The following is a 27,720-nucleotide window of genomic DNA, read 5'->3' on the forward strand; positions in this document are numbered from 1 at the left end:
TTTTTTATTTTGTCACATATCTCTAGAATTTTCTAGAATTGTGGGTCTATAAATTTTGCCTTCAAATTCTTTTAAGCTTTCGAAGCTCCAATGTCTAAAATTCTAAAGAAAAATTACCCTACCAATTCTGTAATAGCAAAAAGCCAGAAATGTTTTGGAAAAAAAGAAAGGGAGAGAAAAAGTGTAAAAATAATTTTCTAGAGAAAACTGATGCATATTCTGAATATTCTGATACGATTACACGGGAAAAACTCTTCTATGAAAAAATTTTAACAAAGACATTTTTAATTTAACTATATAGCTAATTTTGCTTTTGCTAAGAACTGTTTTGTAAATTGTGCTTAATACATACATTTTCTATACATTATACCTTTTTTATTTTTCAGACTCAAAATGATGTTTTACAAGTTGCAAAAATAAAACTTTATAATATGACAGCAAAAAATAAAAATGTTTTATTTTAATGTTATTTTTAAGTATAATTTCAATATATTACTATCATTTTAGTGAAATTTATCAACGTTACAATGTTTTAAAAACAACTGTTGAAAAATTCCCAGATCTCGGAATTAAAAACTTTTTATAGAAACTGATCTTAAAACTGTCAAAATGTTGATAAGTCGCCAAATTCAGAAGCGTTTAATAAAGGCGAAAAGTTGTTTAAGAGCTGTTCTTAGAAAAAATTAATTCCGAAATGCTTATGTTTCACTTCTTGCTTAGAAACTCCAGTACCCCACCATTTATATTAAAAATAGGAACAAATTATAACCTATGAACCCTTTCAAAAGATAACCATATATGTCAGTGAATCGCCAAATATATTCCTCCAAAATGATAATTTGCACTCAAAATGGCAGTTGTAAAAACAGACAGACATTTTTTATGATAAAAATTAAGGACCTTCTGTTAATTTTGGCCAAAATTAAGGATTTTTAAGGATCAAAAATCTATTCCAGAAAACTTAAGGACTTTTAAGGACTCTTAAGGACCGTACGAACCCTGCTTATTTACATTACCCAAGATGAAAATTTAGAAAACATGGAATGCAGTTTAACTGGAAAACCTTAGTAGTTAGGCACATTATGCAAATTTGTAATCACATCATAAAAGCGAAAATATACAATTATCTAATTTTAGAATATTAGAAGTAATACAAGAATACAATTATTTAATTTTACAATATTAGAAGTAATATATATATATTCAAGAAACATTGAAAATCAATATTTCAAATATTTGTGATAATATTAAGAGCTGCAATGTACAAATCAAATTCTAACATACCTGGTTTTATATCCATATGAGCTAAGTTTAAACTGTGAATGTAACGTAAACCTAATGCAATATGTAGAAGTATCTGCTTGACGTCAGACTCTGAAAAACGTATCCGCTGTTTCGACTTTTCTTCAATTGCTTGGGCCAAACTCCCACCTAAAATATTTGTGTAAAACAATTTTAAATTCTTTAAAACATTTGATTTAACTATCCATAATTTTGTTATAAATTTTAAAAAACTGTTTTCAACGTGCAGTCAATTGATTTAATGATATCCTCAGTTGAATAATTATTTTCACTGGTCATAAAAACAACTGAAAGAATTATTATTTAAAGATAATAGTTTTTTTCTTTAAATAATGTTTTTGTTGTGTGTATCATTAAACCAAACGGTACTTTTCCATTACACAACATATAACCTAAAGAAATAGTATATTTCTCGCACAGAAGCAAACAAATTATAAATAATCGATAAACATCATAACTCATTATTTTGTGGCAGTAACATCGATAATAACCGAGAAACATCATTATTTTGTGGGGGGTCGCCCTTTTTTTTCTTTTAATTGGCTTTAAGTTCCTCATTATAATGACGTTTCTTTTCCATCTCCCAAATAACGAAGCAGATTATATAGCATATTTTCAACAATGTGGAATTATCCCTTCAGAATGAAAATGTTCTAATCTGCATAATATGATTTTATCTAATGAAGAAAATAGGGTAAGGTGGCGATGTCACAAGTGCAAGAAATAAATTGGAATTGGGAAGGACAACTGGTTCGAGAATTATCGACTCCTCTTCACAACAGCCATAAGATTTATTTATTTATGGTTGATGGAAAAGAACTTCTGATGTCGCACACAAATGTTGTCAATTGGAACAATCACCTTAGAAAAATTTGTATCGAAGACGCTTTGGACCAGGAACGGAGGAAGATAGGAGGACTAGTCCAAATCGTCAAAATAAACAAGTCTATTGACCAACAGGAAAAATAACGCTGGGCGTATTTTTTTGCCACAATGGCTTTTTGACGGAATTTGCCGTGATACATAGGATACATTCCTTGTTGCCATTCCGAATAGAGGCGCAGAGTGTCTGCTAAAATATGTCAAAGAAAATGTAAAGGAAGGCTCTTGTTGGAGAGTTTACAAAACTGACAAACTCGAAAGAGCAGGCTTTTTTCATTTCTAAGTAAATCACAAGTTCAACTTCATGGATCTAGAAACCGAGGTTCATATGCAGGCGATAGAGCGCCTATGAGGTCCGCCAAAAAAAGGAACAAGCTACATCACGGTACCGCCAGACAACATTTGCCATCATATTTGGCAGAGTTCGTGTGTAGAAAAAACAGAAAGTGAACAGAAAAGATTCACTCGACTTGATCATCGAAGTGATTGATCATCGACTTGGTCATTGAAGCAGTTTCTGCCAGAAATTTACATTGCTGTTTAAATAAATATGTTTTTGTCAATAAATGATAATTATTTAGTTTATAAAATGTAAATAAGATGTTTGTACTATTTTTTTAGTAGTTTCTGATGACAGTAATTACAATTTGTTTCTTTCCCGTTACAACGATTATCGTAAGAGGGTATAATGGAAAACTACCAAACAAACTGAATAACTGATATGTACAAATAAACATTTTAATACTTTTTTAGCACATGTTATACTTAAATCAAGTTAAAAAATTCTGCAGTTTAATTTATTGTTGAGAGAAGATACAAGCTGGCATATTTCATTTTTCAACTGTTTGTAGCAAGAGATTCATATCTTCCATAAGTTTACATTATACCTGATATTGCTCAATGAGCTTCTTATAGCAAAATACCTGACTGAAGTGTAACAACATATTTTGCAAATAACTGTTTGTGATAACACACTTGAATTGGTGTCTTTTGTTTTTCGATTGTTTGTGATGGAAGATGCAAATTTGCACCTTTCATTATTTGACTGCTTGTGATGAGAGATACCAATTCATGTAGTAACTGGTAAAATAAATAAAGTTCAAGAAATATTTGAGTTCTATAAAAAGCTGTGATAACAAACTTTATATTATATATGTTTCCTGTTATTACTCTATGAGCTTCTTATGGCAAAATACCTAACTGATGTATAACAACATATTTTTTGGGGAAAAAAAAATTAGAAGGGGAAAATAAACAAATACAAAAAGGAAATGCTGTGTGATGCAAACAAAGGAAGACGAGACAGGAGACGCGTGGCATATTCGCAAATTCTGTATGGTACCTCTTTAGTAAGAAAATTGTTTTCCAGCATACCACACCAAAAACTATTACTAAGAAATTATTAAATGTACTTATTACTTTTTTTTTTATAAAATATTACACTTTTTTATTCATACAGCCTAATACGTGGGAATTAAGGCCACATGATTTTTTAAATTATACAACTGAACACTGAATCACAAAAGCCTCCAGTCATGAACAAATTTTCCAAATGAAAAATATGTTGGATGGTGAATGATGTCTTGAGATACAAACAAGTAAGTTGGCAGCTAACGATACCCCAAAATTCAGTAATGCAGTGGAGGAAATGTCTTCTGAAGATGGAAGGAAAGATGTTCCTAGCTATTTGATCTGTGAAATTTATACAAGATGAGTTAAGGTACAAAGGTTCATAAAACATTACCATGATAATGCACTCGTTTGCAACAACAATGCCATGGCTTGCTTTACGAAGATTTTGAAATAAAACAACAGAAACAAATCACAGTGGGCAAAATTTTGATGCAACAAAGGCTAGGCAATTCTTTAGGCTAGCAGTGTAAAGAGAAAAAGAAAATAACAAGAAAAAACGTCAGAAAGACAGCAGCTACCTTCTTCATTGTGTCCTACTTACGCTGTCAGCTTTCCTTTGTTGAGTTAGAGTAAAATTAAAGTTTTCCTTTTTTTATATATGTTTAATATTGTGTTAAATATTACATCTGTATTAGATTAATTAATTCCATTGATTCTGCATTATGAAAGGCATACAAAGACAAACATACTTTCATGCATTATGAAAGGCATACAAAGACAAACATACTTTCATACATTATGAAAGACATACGAAAACTTACATACAAAGACTCTTTTCTAAGCAATCATTTGAGAAATGGAAAAGGATTAATCTACTTTACATTAGTTCTCGTGGAAAAATTGTTTTAGTTTATGAATATTTCGGAGGGTGAACTATCTTTACGAACAAATTAAGTTTGTGAACCAAGGTGAAACTGTATTATCAGAAATGTGTTAAGAATAATTTTCAGTAATCCTTTAATGATTATTTACTTAGCAATACATTTTTATGTTTTCCGACGATGTTCAGTTCCTATCATTATTTTAAATTCACTTATTCTTTAATGACCACTTCATTGAAACCGTATTACATGAGTGTATCCGGAAAAACTTAAAAATTTATGAAATGATACATAGCTAAGTTTTTAAATTAAATAGAACGTTTTGTAGAAGAACTCTGCATTCTATTGATCCAACACACAACATATGGGCAATTTACTGTGCTTATTAATGGGTAACAGATAAAATGATTTGTTCATTAAATAAAAACTTATATGAAACCTGTATATATGTGTGTGTGTGTGCGTGTAGACTTGGAGTAAGCGGCAACAGACTGATGATTGTCCATCGTTCTCTGCATTATATCCTGGAGAGATTTTACTGTGTAGTTAGAAACATGGCACTCAAAGGAAAGACCTGTACACAGACGGGGTCGAATTGAACATAACTTTCATTGGTGGATGTAAACCAATTATCAAAACATCTTGTTCATCACACATGATCTTGGGCAAAATACGCACCCCACAATTTGATATAAAGAGTATCACATTTTAGATAACGGTACAGTTAGTAGCAATTGTCTAAAATGTGATAAGAAAGCAAAAAGAGAGAAGTATCATCTTGACTTCAGGAGAGCTGAAGCTAATAGACTGCCCAGTTATCCAGTATGAAGGCTCACCAAGAGAAGGTTTTGGTTTAGATTAGAAATATTTCAGTTCTCAAAATTTTGAGTTCAGGTTCTGAGTTAACTATATCATCAGCGTTATGTAACCCATGCAAGATGGACTAATCTAGAAATTACACAGTTCAGAAAAGTTACGATTTTTAGAATAGAGAGGGAGATTTACAGGGTTAATTTTGATTTACATATTTTTTTATCTTACATATATATTATAATAGTATGCTCACTCAGGAAAAGCAATGTTAGAAACATAAAAAATATTATATTTCCATATCTTGCTTTTCATACTTACTTTTTATAAAGCAATAAAGTGTACTGTTTTATATAAATTTTTAATTTAAAATAGATTATTATGTAAACTACTTCATTAATTTAGAGCATTAAATATTTTTCTCCTTGCAAATTTTATGTCATTTTACAATTAAAATTTCAAGAGTTTACAAGAAGTCATTTCCAGTTCAAAATATAAAAAAATTAACAAAACACAAGAAACATACCATTGCAATATTCATTCTGTATTAACATATGATCATTTTCAGCCCATGCAGAATAGTACCTCACAACATGTTTGTGATGACCTAAAACAGCATGGGCATACACTTCATTCAGAGCAGTTCGTCTGTAAAATTAAAAAAAAAAAAAAAGAAAAGAAAAAAGAAAATGTCACATTAAAGATACAGTTTGAATTTAAGAAAAACAATTCTTTAATTAAAAAAGAGAAAAACTACATGTTTAATGAACATAAAGACACTACAGATTTAATAAATGTTCTTTTTTATTGAATAATATTGATAAAAAAAGATATATTCTGTATCATAATCTATGATGAAATTTAAAATTTAAAGATTACCAAATTAAATAAAGGCTCAAAAATGATACAGAGAGCCAACAAATTAATTATTAAGAAGGTCTGTTACATTTATGATTAAATTAATGGCTGCAATACAAGTAAACTGTTATTCTGTACATAAATTCCAAAAATTTTACCTCAAAAATAAAAATAACTACTTTCTATCTGAAATATTTCATTAAAAATACAGCTGCCATCTTCTTCTAGCCCTTTATCGTATTTGGTACCAACTTAGAAGATTTATAAATTTCCTTCATCTGTTTAAATTTTGAAAATAATTACTATCACCAAATTGAAAGATCAGCTGTTGAATGCACTTTAGATCTATTCTTGCTGACATTTATATGTACCATTGTGAATTTAAATTATTGAAAATATTAAATTTCTCAGTTTGGGTCTGCTATGTTTATAGTACCTTTGCTCTGTTTGAGAACAGACCCACCAGGAGCCGAGCGGTAAAATCGTTGAACACTGGTAATTCGGTCCGAGGTTCAAATCCCACAAACGGGCTAGCTGCATGGGCATTTTCGTGGTTTTTCCCATTTGAAACATTTATACGAGCCAGTTTTCCTTAGAAAATCTTCCACGAAGGCATCCCCCCTTTAGCCAGATAGCCCTAGTGTGCTTTGCCGTATTCTCAATACACCAAACTGTTTGAGAACAAACAATAAAGGAAGAAAAATTTCCTTAATCAAAAATTCAATTGACTCTGCTATTCATTTCAATTTCAAATGAAACAAACAGTCCCCCTCCATTTCTCAAAATTTTAATCATATGAAATTAACCTAATTTTAGCACTATTATGCACTGTAAGCCTTTCCTAGTTTGGCCTCCCTGAATTCCAAATTCTCTCATTCAATTAAGAAAAAGCCTGCTTTTTTTTATTCTTTCATTTTCATGCATTCAAAGTTTGTTCAACTAGTTCCCCTGTTAATCAGAAACTTAACTAATCAAAATTATTAAAAGCTCATCATCCAATATTATTGAAAGCAGTTCAAAAAATGTTCATCTCATCATAAGAATTTTTTTTTTTTCCCCTGCATTCTGAATGATCATAAGAATTTCATAGATATTCAGTTCTCTTCTTCAGCTAGCTATGAAATTGCACCTATTTTAAATAGACTTAATTTTGTGTTACCGCTTCTATCTACTAACAAAATCCACATTAGATCTTTAAGCACCTTACCTCGGAAAACACTCCTAGGACAACAGCAGTATGTCTAGCCAGTGTGGCTTAGTAAAATAGTCAAACAAGACAAACCTTAACATTTCATATCAGAATTGTGGCTTGTTAAGAGCAAATAACAAATGCATTAGGTAAACTCAGTTAAAAGCTTATCAGATTCAAACGCATTTGAGGCTTTCTAAATTTAATTTTTACTTGAGCTGATATTAATTTGAAAAATAAACATTAAGTTCTCTGTTAGAATCTGTAATAAGGGAATGTCAGAGTTGTAATAAAGTCTAAAAAATTTGAAGTAAATAACAAGCATTTAAAATTTATTAGAAATACAGTTAATGAGTCATGCAACTTTTCATTCAATCCCTCAATGAAATGGATTCGGTGAAAAATCAATCAAGAAACTGGATATTTATAAATAAAACAGTCTGTCTTTTCAGTTATTTATTCTCATCTTTGCTGGCAACTGGCAACTGGTGAATTTAAAATTGTCTGCATAAATCTTAGCAATATGTTGCAAAATATTTTCAGTAATAATAGAAGAGATATGCACTAAAAGATCATAATAGTAAGAAGAAAAAAAAAACATACTCATCAGAAGTTCCTTTCAGAGGTTTTCTGGACTTTTTAATTGCATAAATACAACCATCTAGCCTATTGATGCACTTAAATACACTGCCAAATTCACCAGAGCCAATCTGTTCCACCTCAAGAAATTCAGTTTCATAACGAGAGGCACTTCTTCCTCGTATGTGAAGGCGCTACAAAATATCCACAATTAATCAAAATTTCTCAGTCAGCAATACACTATAAGCTGAAAGTTTAAAGTGTATGTTGTGCATACATAAAGTTGTTTAAGGTAGTTACCTACCTTAGGTGGGTGTATCTCTTTCTCAACATCATGCTCACAATATGAGTCTTCAACTGAATCATTGAATGAAATCCTAAATAAGAAAAGATAAAATTATGCATTTTAATTCATTTATATCTCATTATTTACATTATTTATTTAAAGTGAAACAAAACGCTTCTTCTGAAATAAGATTACATTATAATGTAAATGCACTTTGACAGCCATCCCACTTTCTCCAGAAAGACGCTAAAATGTTTAATTTTATATACACTTTCCAGCAAATAAATATTATTATTTCATTCACACAAAAAACAAATACAGACCCCGTTAACCGGATGATTTTTCTAGCAATCATATTGCTTAGAAAGAAAGAATTTTCGTCAATGAATACCATCCGTATTTAATTCTGTAAGCAACAGCGCCGATTCGTAACTTGGCAGTAGCAGCAACAGCAGTCAGCTGAGATCGAACCCAAACAAACACAAAATCGAACCGGATATAAGAGGGTCGGAGAAGAAAGCAAAATGGGGAAAACAGCGCAAATAATAGAAGACAGCTGATGATTCCCTTACAACATTTTAAATGTCCCGCGCGTGCCGCTAGGCTCCAATGGGCTGATCCCCAACGTTTCGCATTGTCTTTTTTTTTTTTTTCCCTTCTTTCCTTTCCAAATTCACCTTTGCCAAGCAGACTGAAGAAAAAGCCATCCAGGTGAGCGATTCGCGCAGTTTTCGAAGAGTCGTTATAAAAACACATCTGCTACCGATCGCGGCACGCGCGGAGACAAGATGGCACGCGCCGGAACACAATTAATTGTGCCCTTTCTATACCCAAAGTATAAGGCAAAACCGTTCATGCTCTGTAGAAGATGAATGCAAAACAGGAGGGGAGCTACCCTTCCTCTGAAATTCAGCATATGGATTAGAATTATACTCCACGCGTGCGAGCAATTGTAATAACTTGTCCAAGATGAATTTCCGGTTGAAATTTTAAAGTCTGGTACTTAATTCTAATGGTGCTCAAATTAACGTAACAGCTAGCATTCCACAAAAAATACCCTTTTGCTACTTTTAGCACTTCATCGATCATTTTATTTAGCCTATTTTCTATTAGGTTAAGACTGTTGCAGCATTAAGAGATAATAACAATTCAACAGTACTACCTTGCATGATTCAAGCCAACAATCGACTTTTATTACCTTTTCAATAATTCAGAAGCTCTTTTACCGTATTTTATCCGTATTAGGCCAAAACCAGTTAATGAGATTAGCAATTTAATTTCACTGAAACACGGCAACCACTTTTCTTCCGTACTGAATATCACAAATAATCATATTTTCTATAACGACAATCTCCAGACAGGGAATAGGACTATTTACCGCCGCCGCTCCGCGGTCATGCCATCTCGGCTTTGGGCTAGTTGGCCGTCGGGTCAGTTTCCCGCCAAGACCTATTTTTCTTCACATGCTTATATCTTACCGTATTATATTAAGTTTGCTTAGTTTAATAATTTTGTTTGCCTTTGGCTGCCTTGAATTTTAAAAGACTAAAGCTTTTGTAATTAAACATTTCTTCTAGAATTACTAAAATATTATCTAGAACTACTTTTTCCCCCCTCTCCAGGCAAAGAGTTAATTATTATTCACAATTAGAGGGTTTCGTTAATCAATATAATCATGCAAAATTCAATGCAATTATCAATAAAAAGTTGTTTTTTTAATTAAAGGCGAGTAAAAAGAATACACAGATTTAAAAAGAAAGAAAAAAAGCTATCATCAGAAATACTAGAAAGAAAAATGAACAGTTATAGAACTCTTTATGGGGGGGATTCTTCGATATGGCATCCATACTCTTAATGAGTCTTGAGTGCTGAGGCATAATTAATTAGTCAACTACCAATATCATAATTAACGGTACCGGCTGCCGTATCACGGCAAGGGTTCAAATCTCGAAGACATGGGTGTCTGTAGCTATCTATCCCCTTTCTTGTGGATGTAATGTCGGACTAACCCCTGTGATGCACCACTGACTCAGAGATGAGATGGTTAAATGACCGAAGAGATCGTCCGTTGCTAACGTATGCTTAACAAGTGTCAGACCACTGGTGGGAAGAAGGTATTATCTAACTTTCCTTAAATTAAATAAAGACAAAAAATAAGTTGGTATTCTACGTTCAAGTGAATTTATTACAAAGAATTAAAAAATAAATAGTAGTTTCCTGCAATCAGTCATTCAAATGCTCTAAGATTTAATTTAACTGAGAAGTCTTAGAAATAAAATGCCATTTCCTGTAAAATACGTCAGCTTTATAACTTTCATGTAAAGAGTCACGTGTAGCATGATACAAGTACTCCACGTTGTCACAATCTATCGACATACTCTCCACGTTTAAAGAGCCAACCAACTTTCTTACATCCTCCAGCTGTTCCTAGAGAACCGTTGACAAAGCCAGTAGTTGCTCCTGATATCAACATGTTGCTGTCCTAAGAATCGAAAACGGCTGCAGCTGATACCTGCTGTTGTGATGGCTTTCGCCCCCCTCCCAATTTAAAGTTTTCAGGGGCAAAATAAGCTCCAAAATTCATCTAAAGCAAATAGAAAGGGGGGAAAACAGATGTAGAAACACAGCGCTTGCATCTGCATCCGGAAATTTTGAAACACCTGGAGCATATATCAGTCGATACGATGCTATGAAGGGAAGAGGGAGAAGGCGGTATTAACAGCTGGAGAGGGAAAAAGCACGACATCATCATCATAATATCATGGAACGCGACCGTCAGCTGGCGACTTCGACCCTTTTGATCAACCAAGCCAGAAACACTTGTTGCCAAACACGCGTGTGAAAAAACCAGACGACAACCAAAGAAAAGCAGCCAACTTTATCGCAATTTCAGTATCAAAGCTACCGATATCTGCTAAAGAATACAGTACTTTAACTGCAAAATAAAAACAACAGAAAGAATTTAATATTAAATAATAAACTTTCCAAAATTTTTATTATATGTTACCATGAGCCAATGCTTCAAAAATCTCATCTTCCATCTTCAGTAATAAAAATTTTCAAAGAATTTAAAAATAAACGATGCATAGCTCATTAAGAATTACGATAATCACATGCTAAAATATGTGACGTTATTACGGAATACCATAATTTCGAGATAGTGAATTATCAAAAACACACAATAGCAAATTGATCGAAATTAAAATTCGAAAAGAAATACCAGATTTATATAAAAATCCCCCCCACACACACACACTGCAGCGAGGGTTAACTGATTAGAATTACAAATCGTTCTCTTTAAAGCAACATGAAACTGAGGATGAAGATTGCTCGGTAATTAATGATTTTAGCTTGCAGAGACTAAATGATAGAAGAATGAATACGGAAAAGGTTGGAACTGATAGAGTGGCGATTCAAAATTTAAAAAACTGGTTTACTGCCTAAATAAGCGTTAAAATTACTAACTAAATAGTATAACTCTCTAAATAAATATTAAAACTTAGTATAACTCTCTAAATAAATATTAAAACTTAATTTTACCAAGTGGATCGCTGAATTAGCAATAGTTTAGGAAACGGTTCTGGCGAATCTGGGTAATTGGGCTGGGCCTCACCATCAGCCTGATACACAGAAAATTGAGAAATATTTTGCTTGGGAAGCAAAATTTGAAGCCCAAGCCTATGAAATTTCGGTCACTGACCTTCCTATATGGACATGACTAAAGGTAGTCGAAATCTCAGAATTTTTATGCATTCAATCTCGCTTTATATGCGAACATTTTATTGCAGCTTAGACCATGATCTTTTTCGATTAATGTTATTGTAGACGATCCCACGATCCATTTTTCCTCACCAGTCATAATTCGTTTAAAAAAATGGGTCGACAGAATTACGTTAGAAATGCGTATCGCATATATTGCTTTTTGTTTTAAGTGAATTTTTTTCAATTCATACGGAACCCCAATATCGAGCTTCTTAATGAGTCCAAGATATTTTATGTGATTTCCAGTTGTTATGCGCGATACACTTACCTCGTTTGCAATGTTTCGCAGTTATATGGCGATTCGATTTATTTATGGTTTTAATCTTCTCACCATCAACTTCAGAGAACTTCTGACACATGCATTTTGTTAAGCATCAACACCATAAACTTCATATATCTCTTTGTGAGCCTCAGTTGGTTTCTTGCCTTTATGAAATTAAAAAGGAAAATATGCCGAAATTCTTTATTTTTGCAAGCCAGGTTAAAATTGAGAGTAAACTAACAGCTGTAAACAAGAATACGCGGAATTTGTTTTTATAGCAACCTAAGTGTCAGCGGTCAAATCTCACAGAAAAAAATTATGATTAACAAAAGAATAACAAAATGAGCATAACGCTATGTATTATTGCAAACCGAAATTACTTTTTTGCAAGTCCAATACAAGCAAATGGCACAGAGACGTCATTTAATTACAAGAAGACGCCATGGAGAAGTTAAGGTAAGCGAAGCAATTACTAAAAAATTACAAGCACAATTTTAAAATAAAACATTAAATTTAAAAAAAAAATTTTTGGAAAGCGCTTTTTATTGTTGCTATGATTTATTTCACCCATTGAAAATAATATCAGATCAAGTTTATCACAAATTTTATCGCGGCCAAGAGGCAAGGAATGCATCTGACGTTGATTTAGGCCTTGGGCAACTCATAGATGACACTACGACGTTGCTCAGCTTCGTATCAATTTTAAAGGAGACTCCTCCTCCTGGGAACAGATCCGATGTTCTCCTGCACCTGTTCCTTCTCAGCAATTCCTCGAGAGGAATTGCCACTCATGCCTCAAACATTATATACTTACAAATATCCATGCCTTCTCTGAGATTTGAACCCAAGCCCAAAGCTATGGCATCCCGTTCCCTACTGCAATGTTAACAAACCTGCGGCATTTTTTATAAAAAATTTTAATGAAGCGCCTTTGCTGAAATGCTAAGACAGCTCTGATTACAAATTACGATTTGGATAGTGAATTAAACGGAATATTTAAAATAAAAAGCACGTTAACTACTCGTTTTTAAACAATATTTTGACAGTTGGAAATTTGTGAATGAATTTTCCTGCCCTTTTATTTTTCCATAATCAACATGTAGGTTTGGACAAAGTAACGCTCTTTGGATCTCTACTAAAATATTCAGGTTCGTCTGATAAGGGATATTATAGTAAATTCAATTATTTGCTTTTATTGACTTTCAGTCAGCTGTGCAGTAGTATTGCTCTTGCCATTTTGTAACAGTTCTCGAATAATTTTTGTTTCCGTTATTAAATTACAATGAATTAATGAAGGCTATAAATATTTCGTTTTCATTCGAAGACTATGCGCATGCGTGATCACTCACCGGGTTCAACTGACGTAGCCAAGGACAAGGTGAGTAAAAATATGGCTAATCTTTGGAATATGGTAACAGGTAGTTTGGCGACATTTTGGCAAGGCGATAAAGGTTACTAGCTAGGACTTGGATATAGCTAGCAGTGTACATGGATATAGTCAAGAGTGTGCGCAATGCCATTTTTGTGCAATTCTGGGATGTTTTTTAAGTGAAAATAGGTCGACGTGCACATGGATGATACCGTGTATGTGCAATTCGTAAAAACGCGGCAAGCAGTGGGCGATTCTGCACTTTGTCATAATTTCGCACCTAATCTTCGTCATGATTAAACATTTTTATTCCATAAAAGTTTAGCATAAGCGTAATTCGGCTAGCAGATTGTTGGAAAAAAATGTTGAAATGTTGAATAAAAACAAAAAAATGCCTTTACTTCGTGAAAACAAAATGGCGTCCAAACAAAAACTAGCAGGTTGCTGTAGCAGGGTTGGTCGCCAAATTTTCGCCGAGTTACCATAATCCAAAGATTAACCAAAAATACCTCTATAATGTGACTAGTACATAAACAATGCACCAACATATGAGCAATATGCAGAGAACAGACAATAACAGAACTAGGCTGCATAAATACTGAGCAGTTAATTGCAGTATACTGAGCATACTGCAGTTACAACTGTTTTTAATTTGAATTAAAGAAAAGATCCACATCATTATAGATGTTGATTGGAAAACTAACTTAGGTGCAAAGATCAACGCTTAGCTGTTGCGTATAATTGGTTTAGTAAAACTGCTTAAGTGCTTTTACTCCATGCATAATCAGTACACAAAACATTAATGATGATATAAATAATGAAAACTATATTTTTGCAACTCAAAATTATGCATATTAGAGCACAACCAGCTGCTGTAATATGCATTTAAAATTCTGCCCGAGTACTTGTAGCAGTAATTGTAGACGAAAAGTGGCTGCTTCGGTTTGTTTACGAATTCGAAGAATTCTGCAGTTGTTCGTTCGCAGTGAGTAAAGAGGCCGTGAGAAATAAAGCCAGGCGCGGAAAGTAACGGTTTTTACTAACTTCTAGATCCCATTCTTTCTCGGCAAAACAACTGTTGCGCTCTCCGAACGAATCAACAAGGAGACAAAAATATTTACACAATTTGCTACGCCTCGTTGAGCAGGGAAATGCACGTGAGCTGCAATACTGCATTCATCATTTGTGACAGCCACGTCTTCTCACGGTTCACAAAGATGCCAATGAAAAGGAATTAATATTTTCTCATCGCAATTTTTAAGCACAGAAAGCTGGAAAGCGATAACTTTTTTTTCATTCCAAAGAATTTTTTACAGTTATATAAAAAATAAATCTTAAAAACTCTAAATACACACACACGAGGAATAAAAAAAAAAAAAAAAAAAAAAAAAAAGGGAGAGAGAGAAAGAGAAAAGCCACTCTTATTACTGACTTTCTATTTTTTTCCCTCCCCCCAACAAAACAGAAGCTCTACCAGCTTTCAGATGCATACTTACGTACGAAAATAGATTTTATGGAAAGTTGAAAAAACCAAAACCAAAGTTTGGACATAAACTTTCATGAATATCAATGAAGTTGTTGTATCCTCTTCCAACTATAAAAATGGAGACTATGGATGGATTTATTTACATAAAATTACTTAGAGAAAAAAAAAAAAAAAAAAAAAATATACAGCTAGAATATTCTGATATTAAAAGAACAACTTTCCAAAAACCAAGTAATCATTTTAATCAAAAACACTAAGTCTGATGCTTTCTGCCATCATTTCACATGCAATTTAGTTTTATGCCATTTGCTGCTTAAAAGATGCTATAAAATGTGTATTTGATGTAGTCCCCATGTAATCAGTTTCTCAGATACTTTATTTTCTCACTTTACAATTACCTTATGCTTCCAATTCTAAAATGCAGCTCTTAATTTCAGTATCAACAAACAAGGGAAAAAAAATTGTTCTAAATAAATAAAATATAACATTTAAATACATGCTAAATTAAAATAATAAGTATAAGGTAAATACTAAATTTGAAAAAAATATTATCTGTATGTGATATAATTTAAAACATATTTAATTTCTATGACTATTTGCAGCATTACTGTAATTAATAAAAGATATTTTAAACGTCATATATTATGCACCTTGGTACGGAATCATTTGACAGTCTAAAAAAAAATTTGTAAGAAAAATCTTTATATAAAAAGAATTGTGATGCAAAAGTAGTACAAACATAATTTTACAAACTGCATGCATTGCTTTTAAATAGCTTACTTTGTTAACCAATAACTGACAGATTAAATTTGAAAGATAAGTAATAACTTACATTTTGCCGAATGACAACAGACTCAAATGAAAAGTGAAACAAAGCTTTAAAGTGAATCAAGGCAAAACTGTTTCCAAACTAACACCTCTTTTGGGCTAAAAAAAAGACACCTTTTCAAGAGTGATATGATTAGCTATCTCTGATTAACACTTAACATAAATGAAAAACTTGGTACTAATTCATAACACTGGCACTCTCATTCTTTACTTTTGGATGCCAAAAAAATGGAAACCAAAAAAGTACCAAAATAAACTAGAGGGGAAAAAAAAAACCCTCAAAGCATTCAAATTTTACATTATTGAAAAAAAATGGTATTTCTTTAATGTTTTGTGTGTTACTTTTATTTATTAAATATCATATTCTTCGCAGTTAAACCATAAAATTCAGTTCAACAGCAATATTGTAAAATAATTTAAAATGAGCATATCATTTAGAATTTCCGATACATGGTCTTGCAAGCTGGAGATAAAAATGAATTTTTTCGTTAGTGTTACAAAATATGAAATTGATAATAAAATGAATTTCAAATTCGGGCTTCCAGATGAACATATTCGGTAGAAGATTACGTTATTCAAAATTGGATGGCTCTACGTACCGTTGTTTTGTCCCAATACGAGAAACATACATATGTTTATGGAGATTCTTCATTATTTAATTTCTTTAAATATAACACAGAGCAATAATAGTTGGTGGTAACTATTTGAAAAGTGAACCCACATTTATAGTGAACCAATGCAAAATGCCAAAACGAAATTAACAGTCCTTCAAGGCAAATTGTCCATTTGGACTAAAAACTATATTTTTTATTGGTGTAATAGAAAAATATATTTTTTCTTCACAGCCAATAATTGTTAAGGAATGATTTTTGTCAGTCACATTTTAAAATTCACATAATGAAATTCATTTCATAAAATATTTCTAGAGCCATTTTTAATACATATTTTAATCTCTGGAAGAACATAATGACAGAACACACATTAACACTAAGTAATGTTTTAGAAGTACAAATTTATTGATTTTAATTAGGAAATATAAATGCTATTCAATAATCTAATATTTAATAATATAGGCAGGTGTGTGCTCTAATATTTAATAGTATTAATAAAATAAGAAAATCAATTCTCTATTTATTAATTTTAATTTTATTTAAATATTTATTAATCCAAAACGGCAATTTGCCCAGAAGGATTTTAATTTCGTTTTGGCATTTTGCGTTGATTCACTACAAGTGTTGTTTCACTTTTCAAATTGATGCCACCAAATATTATCACCCTGTATTACATTTAAAGAAATTAAATAATGAAGAATCTGCAAAAATGTATATATGTATGTCACAATGTGATACAACAGCAGTACCTAGAGCCATCATATTTTGAATACTGTAATCCTCCTGCGAATATGGGCATCTGGAAGCCCAAATTTGAAATTTGTTTTATTATCGATTTTATATTTTATAAAACTTTAACGAATTTTTGATTAACAAATTCAAGCATTTCAAAGTGAGCAATGGCAACACTCTACAGGTTAAAAAAAAAAAAAAAAAAAAAAAAAAAAAAAAAATTTATCTTCACGTGCGGAACTGTGTATTGGAAATTTTAAAGATATGATCATTTAAAATTATTTTGTAACACTGCTGTTGAACTGAATTTCATGGATAAGTGCGAAGAACATGATATTTAATAAATAAAGGTAACACAGAAAATGTTTTGAAAAATGCTCCTTTGGACGCAATTTAAAATCTGAAACCTTTCAGATTTTTTTTAGTCCAAAGGGGTTTTCTCCCCGAGGGATTATTGTTTTCGTTTTGCGATTTTGCGTTGAATCACTCTGAATGTCCATTACACTTTTCAAACTGTCGCCACCATATGTTATCGCCCTGTATTGTATTTGACGAAATTAAATAACGAAGAGTCTGCATAAATGTATGTGTGTTTCTTGTGATTGTGTCTTTCATTGTGATAAAACAATGGTACCCACAGCCATCAAATTTTGAATGACGTAGTTCTACTGCAAATATGGGCATCTGGAAGCCCAAATTTGGAATTTGTTTTATTATCGATTTCATATTTTGTAAAACTTTAACAATTTTTTTATTAACATACTCAAGGATTTCAAAGCGAGGAATGGCAACGTTCTACAGAAAAAACATTTTTATCTCCAGCACGTGACACTGTGTATCGGAAATTCTAAAGATATGCTCAATTTAAAATTATTCTGCGATATTGCTCTTGAACTGAATTTTATGATTTAAGTGCAAAGAACATGATATTTAATAAATAAAAGTAACACACAAAATGTTAAAAAAAAAAAAAAAAAAAAACACCCCTTTGGACATAACTTAAAATCTGAAACCTTTCAGATTTTCCTTTTTTATTATACTTATTTATTTTAACCAAATGAAAAATTTACTTTCAAAATAAAGAATAGTACTGATATTAAGCCTTCTTTCAGTAGCTGGTAGAATCATTGCTGAAGTTAATCTCAACAGTAGAAAAAAGGAAGAATTACATTTTAAAAGATACCATATTCCATCTCTAGGAGAAAAATTATTTTATTTTGAAAATATTATAAAATAGAAAAATCTATCGCTTTGTGATAAATAAATGCATACAAACTATTCGATTAATAATAATTTTCAAAATTTCTTAATAAAAAAATTATGCGTCCTAAACTGTTTTAATTTTTAAAAAATCGAATTATTAAATATAAGAATTTTAAAACAGCAAAATATACTTTTACAGCTCGAAAGATCTGATGAAAAATGATAATGCCAAAAACGGTTATAAGAAAGAAACGCGACTTAGCGTGAATAGAATGACTTCCCAATTTAAAAACGGCGGTAAGTGACGCAATGAACTGGGAAATGAGTCAGATGCTAAGCAATCAAGGTCATGACGTCGTATACGAACAGAAGATCCGACACCTAAGAAGATTGACTGACGTCACCACATATGACGTCAATACCCCAGAGGAAATCAACGAATCAGAGCAAGCCTTTCATCGTGTTAGCATTACTACAGGTATTTTATGCGTTTTCAAGTGCTAACTGGTCACAAGAATTCCGAAAAAGATGTTATGCTATCAAATTACAGTTACATGAAAAATTCATGTTATTCGACATACTTTTCGGAAATAAAATCAATGAACAAACATTTTTTACAGTATTTTCATTCTCAATAAAATGTGAGAGAAATACGGTATTTCAGTTACAAGACACTGAAAATTACGAACTTCATTAAAATTTAGTAATTAAAATATTAAATGAATAAAAGTCCATTAATCAGTGAGAATCATTTTTTAAAAATATGATAAAATTTTTAATACTTATGCAGATATTATATATGTGTGTATGTGATGATTTGAAAATGTCACAGACGTGAGATAAAGTATGAAGCAGTATTTGCAGATGTAACAAACTGAAGAAGCAGTTGTTGCAGATTTAAATAACAGTCTTTTCATTTTAGTTAAATATTTTGCAGCCATATTTAATCTGGCACATTAATCATGCCTGTTGTAGAACATTAATATTTTTTACATCTCTGCGGCAAGAAGAATGAAGACGCAGCAGCAATCCAGTTAGGCCGAGTAGCAGAAGTGAAGTGTGTTATGTTCAGGATGAAATCTTAATTGAGAATGGGTTACTTTCCATTTTAATGCCATTTGATTAATAAAACTCTAAAATTATTACTGAAGGCTTATACAAGTTGTTACAAAAATGTTATGAAAAGTCATATTTAGGACTCAGTATTCCACTTCAGTTCAGAGAAAATTATTATATGCACTTTTTAGAATAGATAAGAGAAATACCCAAATTAAAATTAAGAATAAGAGAAGCTTAATTAAAATTAGAATTTTGTTTTTTATTTTGTAATTTTACATATATATGGATTTTAATAGATTTTCTCTAATATTAAAAACTAAAGACATTTCAAATAAGAAATGCTAGCACCATTTGAAACACAATATTAAACGCATTTGCATTTAGTCTACGTCACTCAAATATTATTTGCTACAGCTTTAGGCCACGTGCTAAAAAAAAATGGTACTGTTCTGTTATCAGGAGTGAATTCAAAAATGTAAGTATGTACGAATGTGTGTGTGTGTATATACATATACACACATACGATCGGTAGCAGTATTTTCTGGACCTAGAACCATAATACAGATTTCACCATTCATAATTTGATTGATATTGAGAATCGTTGTCATCACAATGAAAAACTTCTTTTATATCATCTTCATTTATTACCGCTTCTCCACATTTCTTTACAAAATCCATTAATTGGAAAATTTCACCTTTGTTTTGCGATATCCGAAAACCTTTAAAATTCGTCAGCAAATTTACCTATCGTTCACCATACATATTTGGCTATTCATCATGAGCTTGGTGACTAACAAGTTGTTCCATTAAATTTTATCTTGCTTCAATCGTGCACTGGGGCAATTAAGATTGAATTATATTAGTTTAGTTATTTATTATACTTATGTATATTTCTTGCAAATGCTTAAGGCTTATCAGAGTTCTGAATAAATAAATTCCCACATATACTTAAGCCTTATTGAGCGCGGCGCTAGATATCTTATGGCCTGATGCAGTCTCTGCGAATCCTAAATTCCGAGACCTGGTGCTGGGTTTATGTGAATAACAAATCAGTTATTCTTAATTAAAATAGCTGTAAATGTAAATTTGGGGTCTATGAGTATTATCAACAAAATCTATTTTTAACATAGGGAAAGAAATTTTTGTTAAATTTTTCCTTGTCAACATATTTTAGGGCATTTAACTTAAATCTGTAATCATCGCCAAGCATATTGTCAACATAAAAGGTTATCATACTCCTTTGTTATTCAATTATTAACATAAATTATTTAGGCATCGTTACATGAGTTATTACTCAAGTTTTCATATGTTTAAACATTCTTCGGTGATGAAAGAAAAGTATAATAAATAATAATTCGCCGGGTTGGCGTCAGATCAATGATGTATCTATGTGGAATGTTTCGGTTTGAGATTTGTGCCAAGCAGATACGAAGCAAGAGCAAAATTACTGATCGTTTTATGCTAAAATGATTGTTTCTTCAATAACAAGGTATTTTATTTAATGTCGAAGTGAAATTAAGAATCGGGACTCTCCAGATGTTTTATTATGCACGGAGGGGGAATCAAATGTGCATGTGTAAAGCTTACGAGGAAAACTTTGTTGGTGGTTTTGAGGTTCGGATTTTAGATCATTCCGGATAATGGACGTCCGAATTTTGGACTTTGTACTGTAGTAAGTATTCATTACACAATGTAAATACATATAGATCACTTGGAACATTTAACTTCTAATTTTTAATATTAGAACTCAAAACACTTTCTTAAACTGATATATTAAGCATCCCCACCATGACACTAGTATTGATTAGAATTATGGAATTGGAATTTCAGTCAAATTTGTTTTATAAATACTGTTTGGAGAAAACAAATGAGATAATTAACAATTTATTTTGCTTTATTAAATTAATTTATTAAACCATCCTTATATTTTAGAATAAATTTTAAGAAATAAAAATGTAATTAAATATTTGATAAGAGCAGCAGTAATTTTAATTAAAATGAAAGAGCAGCTATTTAATTAATACAGTATTTTGCTTTGGTATAGAAAGAAAAATTAGGAAAAGTGACTGATACATTATCACCTATTTATTTTTAAGTGACCAGTGACAGTATAGGGGTGGCAGGTTGCTCAGCTAGATGTGGCTCTTATAATTAGAAGTAATACAGTTTATGTATTCACTAATTATCTATTTGATTTATTAAGTATTTAAACAATGTAATCATTCTATAAAATATAATAATCATACTCCTTCTTATTCTGCAATTTCATAGCTGTTGTAACACAAATTAAAATGTTTAATTTAGCTTTGGAAGAACTTTTATTCATGTATGACTAATTTTTGGCAATACCACACTGAAAATAAATTTAGATATTATGGTAAAGCTTTGGTTTATTTGATTATGGCAAAGCATTTGAGTATTATGGTAAAGGTAAAAACTTTTAAATATAATTTTTATATAACTGCTTACATATATCCTTACTTCACAATTCCCTTACTATCTATACCTTTTTCCCTAGCCAAAGAATATGCAGATAACTGTCATGTACTTTGCCGTATTTAAATAACCGAACCATTTTCCTACCTACGTAAGCCCTCGTATGCTTTGCCATATTTAAATAACCTAACCTAGCCGTGCAATACAATTCTTTAACACAATTAGTTCGAAAAACATATGATAAGGAGCTCAGTGATTAAAAGGTTTTGTCTGGTTTAATTCAATTATGGCAAAGAAGGCAAGGGCTATCTATCTCAAAAGGTTTGGAAACCATTGGCATAAATATAGTCATTAAATACTGATTATATAATATGTTAATTTAATTCATATAGAACATTTCACACAAACATTTACAACTGCATAGGGTTAGCTTTATATTTGCTTTTAAATAAAACAAAGCAATCCATGGGGAAAAAAGAAACATGAAAATAAATAAATCAAATAATTCATTACTTCTCACACATTAGTAAAAAAATATTTCAATCATTTTCTCACCTGTGAATTCCACTATCTCTTCTTCTTTTACCATTTGAATGAAGAAACAATGCTGTTTGTGTAAAAGGATTAATATTTGTTTCTGAATCTGAAATCAACTGGGGGGAAAATACTTGTTTAGAACGACGTCCACGGTCCAAGTTATGATTATGATCATACACATCGACTTTTGAAGTTCTTGAATCGTTTGTATATTTTGACAATGTCCTATTACTTTCGACAGCTGACAGTTCGGATTGCTTCAGTAAGGTTTTAGGAGACTGAGGTGAACCAAACAGTCTCAAGGCTCTGACTTTTTTGTAAGGGGGCGTGCTGTCGACACTCAATTGAACAGCAGCACCCCTATTTAGATTTTTTCGGACTGTCGGTCTTTTTGCAGTGCTGCATAAATCGCTCAAAATAGAATCTGTCGACGAATCCAATTTCTCATCGTCACCATCACTTGAAAATGCACGGATATTTCTTAGGATAGGACTACATTCATATGCAGCAGGAGATACATAATGGTCCATTGGCGTATAATCAAAATCATCCGTATTGGCATCTGATTGAAATTCGGATTCACCATCACTAAAATCCAGTCGCTGGATTAAACCGTCATCCTCCACACCAAATAACATTCTCGGTTTGATTACAGACATCTTCTTAAACGATTTATTGGTTTCCCCACATGAAACATGTGAACTGATGATACGTTTGAGACGAAACTGAAATCGCAAAATTGTAATCTCAAACAATTTTCAGATATGGCGGCAAACGTGAACGGTTTAACCGCTCGAGAAGTGAAATGGCCAATCAAGAAAAGACGTGATAGCGAAGGAGGGGTTGCCATATGCTATGTTTTATCGGCAGTTTGGCTACATGTTTTCCTATTTTCTGTGTTGCTCTTACGATTAACATTTAAACTCGAGGATGGAAGTATTTTATATATCAGTTTCAAAAGATGTTTTAAATTCTAAATTTCATCCCTTTAATTCCTCTAGAATTAATTCAATTTACTAGAAAATAAGAAAGAGCACTATAATGTTAATAATTCTAACCTGAAAAATGTACAGCATATTTTGTCTTTCTGTACAATTTAAAAAGAAATTGAAAAAATAATTTACACTTGCAATATATAAATTGTTTACTCACTTTTCACTTCTTACAAAAATTTTCGTTTCAGTTTCTGCTTACAAAAGGGCTTCTGTAAAGTTCTTCACATGGAGTGTCTATTGTATTTTGATATAATTAGGCTAATTGGTTATGATAAAGCAACTCAAGGGATAACCACCTGAGGAAAAAAATACCTTTATGAAGAATTTTTTAAAGGAAACTGGCTAACATGCGTATAATATTCCTTGATATAAGGAAATGAGAATTATTATTTTTACTTATTTTTCATTGAATTGAATAATATAATTAAATTTTATCTTCATGCAAGTGTACTTTTTTTCAACTTTACACTAAAATTTTCGATAATGGTTATAGATATTGGATAATCATAAAATGATATGCCTGTGGAGGTAAAGGTTTAGTTATCAATAATTATTTGTTTTTTCATATAAAATTCCATTTCTGATGATTTTCGTTTAAGTTTTAAAGTTTAAAAAAATTGCTTCAATATATTTAACGTTTATTTTAATGCACTGAGAAATATAAATTTTCTGCGCCAAATAAGAACGCCAGACTGATTCTTTTTCACTTGCCCTTCCTTAATACGTTTAAAAAAACAACAGACAATCGCTAACCGAAAAAGAGTAAACTCAGTTTGAACTAGGATAAAGGTATAAAAGAGAGCAGGTTTTAAAACCCACGCCGTCTACATTCAAATTCGGCTCAGCGGTTGTAAGCTGAAGGCAAATTTAAAGATCCCCAAGTGTTAATATCAGCATTCATTTATGCGGGTAAAATCAGAACAGACATATAAAATGTAAAACTATTTTAAATATAAAAGCAAAATCCTCATCTCTAAACATAGCATGAAACTATGCAAAGCGTATGTTATTTTATATGTAGAAATTTTAAGTTTAAAAAAAAATAAGAATTTCACGATTTCAGATTTTATGAAAACCGTATAATACATTTCCATAAGAGAGCAATCTCGATCTCATCAGACGATAAGGAATGTTATGATTGAGATTTCAGCAACGCCATCTAAAATTTTTTTCATAACTAGAAAAACTCAATAATAAAAATAAAGAATTTTATGGTATATAAGATTTTAAATATGTAAAATTTCCCTAAAATTCTGAGTAATTTAGATTCCTACATATCTTGACCGGATGCGAGCCTCGGAGAACGAGCTGAATGGATAAGCATTTTCGTAGTTTTACCTAGTAAGGTGAATACGAGCCAGTTTCGCCTAGAAAGTCTTCCACGAAGGCACCCTTTCCGTTAGGCAGACAGCCCTTCTATGCTTTACTATAAATATACTATAACTTAATATAATTTATTCAATTTGAATTTTCCACATCAATATGATGTAAGTAGATATAACGTGTGAAGTAGTACAATGAAAAGTTTGAAGAATTATTTAAGCTAAACATATTAAATTAACGAAATTTACAACATGCTGTAACATCTGATAAAAGAGAAATTCACGATGTAGGCAATTTTGGTATTTAATCAATTGAATGCCGTGTACACTTTCTACGACGGCCACACAAGTTTCTAGATGATTCTGACCTTCTATGCGAGTCGTCATCTTAGAAAAGAGATATTCAATACAGATGTTTATTTATATTCAAAGAAATACTGGTCACTTTCAGAGCTGGTCGTCTTAAAGAGGTAGCTGCCACTAGATGATTCACTGTAACATACTTTTTTCACTGTAACATACTTTTCTGTAACATCCTTTATCCTAGTTCAAACTGAGTTTACTCTTTTTTTTTTTTTTTTTCAAAATCAAATATTAAATACCTTATCAGTCGCTAAATTCACGATACTAACCACTAATATTCACTCACAGCGATGCGGAGTTATGAAAAGGCACTGTATTTTCTAAATGTAATAAATAATAAATGTAATAAAGCGAAATGCAATGAAAAGGTGCGCCTATACTAAGAAAACGCACAAAAAATGCGTTTAAAGCCCCTTTCCAGGACGTAAACACAACACGCCCATTGCTGGCTGCCAGAAATATGTGGCACTCCCGACGCTGTTTGTCTCAGTTTCGGTTCCAGGAAACGACAGACGGGAAACAGAATTTATAAGTGTGAAGTTCTATTTCCATGTTTTAGGGGGCTCGTCGCGGAAGATGAACACTGATAAACAGGAACAGCAATTATTCCGTTGAAGAGAATGCTATCATTTTGTATTTGAATTTTATGATAATATCCTCTGTCTTTGAAGGCAAAACATGTTACGCTTGAGAACGCATCTGATAATTGACCATAACTAATTACCGGAATTTTTCATGCATTCAAAGTAATCGACGGTGATCAATCGATTGATTAAAAAGAATATAGACATGGCATACCACATCTCCCTTAACAATGCTACCATGGCATACAGAATCAACTCAGTCTGCCATCAAAATCGAACATAGAAAGAAACTAAAAAGCATTATTCATTGGTTTATATCCATGGTCAAAAAGTTTTATATCGCATAAAAAAAAGGTGTTTCAGAAAATGCATGCTGTTTTACATTAGAACTAAAAGCCTTACTAAAAATACGTAAATAAATGATTCTGAAAACTAAACCGACATTGGTTTGGTTGATTTGATTGTAGCAAAACATGCGATGATTATCTGCATAGGGAAAGGCTTACTAAGTAAAATAGGCAAATATATGGGAAAAGGAACGAAAACACATCTATTTAGCCAGCCCATTCGTCGATATTTGAACACGAGTCAACCTACCAATGTTCAGAAGTCTTTCCTACTCGGCCACAGGCACAGAAAATTTAGCACCTTTATATTCATTAAAATTAATAAAAGTTTTAAATGCAAATTATTTGTTATTAAGTAAATACATCGGCGAAAACATCTCATGGCGATGACCTCTGAAAGCGGCCAGTATTTCTCGAAGCATAAATAAATATCGTTATAGAACACGATCACTTTTTTTAGAGGATCACCTCCACAAAAGAATGTAATCGTCTGTAGCTATGAATGGTCGTTTTAAAGAGGTTATTCTTTAAAAATCATGTTACAGCTAGTATAGTGCGCTGAAATATGAAAACAAATCTTAGAACAAAAACGATTCTGTATCAAAGTGCGTACCAAATGGCGTTAGCAACATGGTTTTTAAAATTATAACATTACCATTAATATTTATAAAAATGCCAATTAGATATATTAAAAATTAAATGCTCTAAATTAAATTCAATATAACTGTTTAAAAAAGCAAATTAAAAATTTAAATTATTAAAAATTGTGTTTATTGCCTTTAAATCGCAAAGTCTGTTAGGCTATACAGTTATAACATGAAAGTTAAATTTAAGATCTTATGTCATACTGAGTGGCAATTGTCTAAAAAATGGCTATTTGCCAGATCGCAGTGGATCTGAATTTAAGATCTTATGTCATGTGCAATGGTAACACTTACTAGACTGCGTAGTTGTTAAATGTAAGATAGTGTTAAGAAATAGCATAATGTAACATACGTAAAAAAACTTAAAGTAAGGCTCCAAAAATTGGAAATACTCCACCAGAGATATTTCTGATTCAAAGCATTTAGTTATTTTATAAAACTATATTTCCAAAATTAATGCTATCATAAAAGTAATATTAAGTTTTTGAGACAGAATATTAAGCCGATACAACCAACTACATTTGGTTGGACCAACTCTCAGATGTACCAACTCTCAGACTTTCAACTCTCAGATGTAATAAATTGGCTTGAATGCCTGGATGAGATATTGCAGTACAGAAACAGAAACCTATGGTTAGACGTTCCTTCTCACACATAACAGGAATTTCCCAGATCAACTTTATCATCGATGACACACTTTTAAGTGTTGGCAATACGACTTACGACTTGCTTTGTGAAACATTCATCCAGGGTCACGACTGAGTTAACAATGAAAAAATCCTATCAGATAACTTTGCTCCCCGCTGTTCTACACTCTTTTCAACAAAAAAAAAAAAAAAAAAAAAAAATACGCACTGTGTAGCAGCTTGCATCTCCTTCTGTACCCATTGAGCAAATATACGATTTCCTCCCCCTTTCATTCTTTGAATTTGCAGAAGTCATCTTGTAAATTACAGCCATATAAAGATCCAGACATGATTTCATCTTTCAAGTCTCACTGAACTAAATTTATAAGATGAACCTTCTCCTCACGACCATCT

General features: G+C 31.7%; 1 protein-coding gene across 1 annotated transcript in view; it reads right to left on the reverse strand.

Annotated features, from left to right (window-relative positions):
• The window catches only part of Wee1 (Wee1 kinase), a 41,275-nt gene extending 18,043 nt beyond the window's left edge, over nucleotides 1-23,232 (reverse strand). The window contains exons 1-5 of the mRNA XM_035356337.2: nucleotides 22,444-23,232; nucleotides 8,159-8,231; nucleotides 7,879-8,048; nucleotides 5,755-5,876; nucleotides 1,285-1,431 (exon numbers count right to left, since the gene is read on the reverse strand). Of these exons, the coding sequence (XP_035212228.1) occupies nucleotides 1,285-1,431; nucleotides 5,755-5,876; nucleotides 7,879-8,048; nucleotides 8,159-8,231; nucleotides 22,444-23,084 (1,153 nt within the window). The 5' untranslated portion in view covers nucleotides 23,085-23,232. The remainder of the gene's footprint in view (nucleotides 1-1,284; nucleotides 1,432-5,754; nucleotides 5,877-7,878; nucleotides 8,049-8,158; nucleotides 8,232-22,443) is intronic.
• Nucleotides 23,233-27,720: the final 4,488 nt, after the last annotated feature.

The sequence above is a fragment of the Stegodyphus dumicola genome, chromosome 4, assembly GCF_044657685.1.
Source record: "Stegodyphus dumicola isolate Sdum_Otavi_A_Nest chromosome 4, ASM4465768v1".
Lineage (NCBI taxonomy): Eukaryota > Metazoa > Arthropoda > Arachnida > Araneae > Eresidae > Stegodyphus > Stegodyphus dumicola.